This window comes from Protopterus annectens, chromosome 7.part0, assembly GCF_019279795.1.
Source record: "Protopterus annectens isolate FY-2018-M chromosome 7.part0, PAN1.0, whole genome shotgun sequence".
Classification (NCBI taxonomy): domain Eukaryota; kingdom Metazoa; phylum Chordata; order Ceratodontiformes; family Protopteridae; genus Protopterus; species Protopterus annectens.
In genome coordinates, this window is record NC_056739.1 from 520,891,615 (window position 1) to 520,893,436 (window position 1,822).

Here is a 1,822-nt window from a genome sequence, read left to right on the forward strand (position 1 = left end):
ACCTTGCAGGGGCGTGAACTTTTACACTGCTCTGCAGTAGGACACGCCCCCTGCTTGCCTACTCAGTCCGTGTAAGAGTTACGGATGAGTCAGCGTGCCCTCATGAATATTCATGGCATGCTGACATCATACCGTTCAACTGCAGCCTCCGAGTAAGACATATTAAGTCTTACACTGAGGTTTCATGAGTCCGGCCCAGAGACTTTTGACCAGCTCAAAGTGGGTCTATGAATACAAATGAAGCTGTTAACATCGTTTTTGCTGTTTTGCCTTTCTGTTTCCCAATAAAGTTTTCTCTTTTTCATCAAATGCTGGAGTATACTGACATTATTTGTATCACATGCAAAGATGAATGAATAACAAAAGGTGCATATCATTATGGCATGTAAATGTTAAACAAACAGAGTGCATTTTATATTGAGTATACGGTATTGTTTAACACTTTGATTTGCTTTTACATTAATGCATGCTGAGTATAATGCCAAAGATAGAACTATATTCTGATCGTAAACTAATAGTTTAAAGATATGAAAATTGTACATTAATCTCAATATTATCTAAATTTCTGAAAGCTTATTTTCATTTTCTTGTAGAAATAGAAGGAACATATAATGGAAACATATGCTGTCGTTAAGGGACTTCTTTTTTTCCTGGTAGCGATTGTTGGAATTCCTGGAAATTTGGCTATTGTTGGATCACTTTCTTGGATCACTTGCTGTGTAGATAAGCTGCTACCTGTTGAACTAATCCTATGGAATTTATCACTTGCAAATACAATATTAATTTTTACTAGAGGTCTTCCAGCAGCAATGTTTATGTTGTTTGGAACAATAGTAAATAGTCATGCAGGCTGCAAAACTGTAATTTATCTGTCGAGGATATCAAGAGGCATGGCATTTTGTTTAACTTCAGTTCTCAGCTGTGTTCAGTGTGTAACAATAATTCCACCATCTTCAAAATGGGCTCATATAAAACAAAGTGTACCAAAGTATATTTTTTATGTCACCTTTTTTCTGTGGTTGCTGTATGCATTAATGGAAACAGAAGGACTCATGTTTTTAGGTCCTCAGACAAATTCTTCCAATCCAGAGTTGATATTTAATTATGGGTATTGTGTTGCTATTATTCCAACTATTGTTTTCTTTTATGTTTATGGCTTTCTCTTTTTCAGCCGTGATCTCATCGTGGTAGGTCTTATGACTATAGCTAGTGTCTATATTTTACTGGTTTTGTTTCAACATAGGAAACAAGTAAATGATATTAGAAACTCTAACCAGAACAGTGATGTGGAGATTCGAGCAGCTAAAACTGTAGTGTCCTTAGTCACAATGTATATATTGTTCTTTGGAGTAGAGAACACTATATGGCTTTATCAGATAGCAGTTTCAAAAGTTATTCATCCTGTGGTTACTGATGTTCGACATTTCTTTTCAATTTGCTATACCTTTTTCTTTCCTATCCTAATCATTGTGTCAAATAAAAAAATTCAAAATATTTTCAAATGTTTACAGAGATAGTCAACTCATAATGATACTGTTTCCACTTTTCCCTGAATTATATGAATTAAGCCAACATCAGCATCTGAAATAATGGAACATTTAGAGACCTTTGAGTTGGGATATTTTGGAGGAACATTTCTAGTTTCATACCTGATTTGGGATAACCCTATATTTGTAGTCATGTCCCTATTTTCAGGCTTTATTTACTCCTTCACATTATTTTTTGAATTTCCCTCATCACCTGTGATTCTCTGAAGCTTAATTTTGTGCAGAAAACCATTCTACATGGCCAATATAATACTGTCATCAATAATTTAAAAAAG

The 1,822-nt window shown here is 34.6% G+C and overlaps 1 protein-coding gene across 1 annotated transcript; it reads left to right on the forward strand.

Annotated features, from left to right (window-relative positions):
- The first annotated feature begins 611 nt into the window (after window positions 1-611).
- On the forward strand, window positions 612-1,517 carry LOC122806008 (olfactory receptor class A-like protein 1). Its single transcript, XM_044076250.1, has one exon. It carries the CDS (start codon window positions 612-614, stop codon window positions 1,515-1,517), a length of 906 nt encoding a protein of 301 aa, XP_043932185.1.
- Window positions 1,518-1,822: the final 305 nt, after the last annotated feature.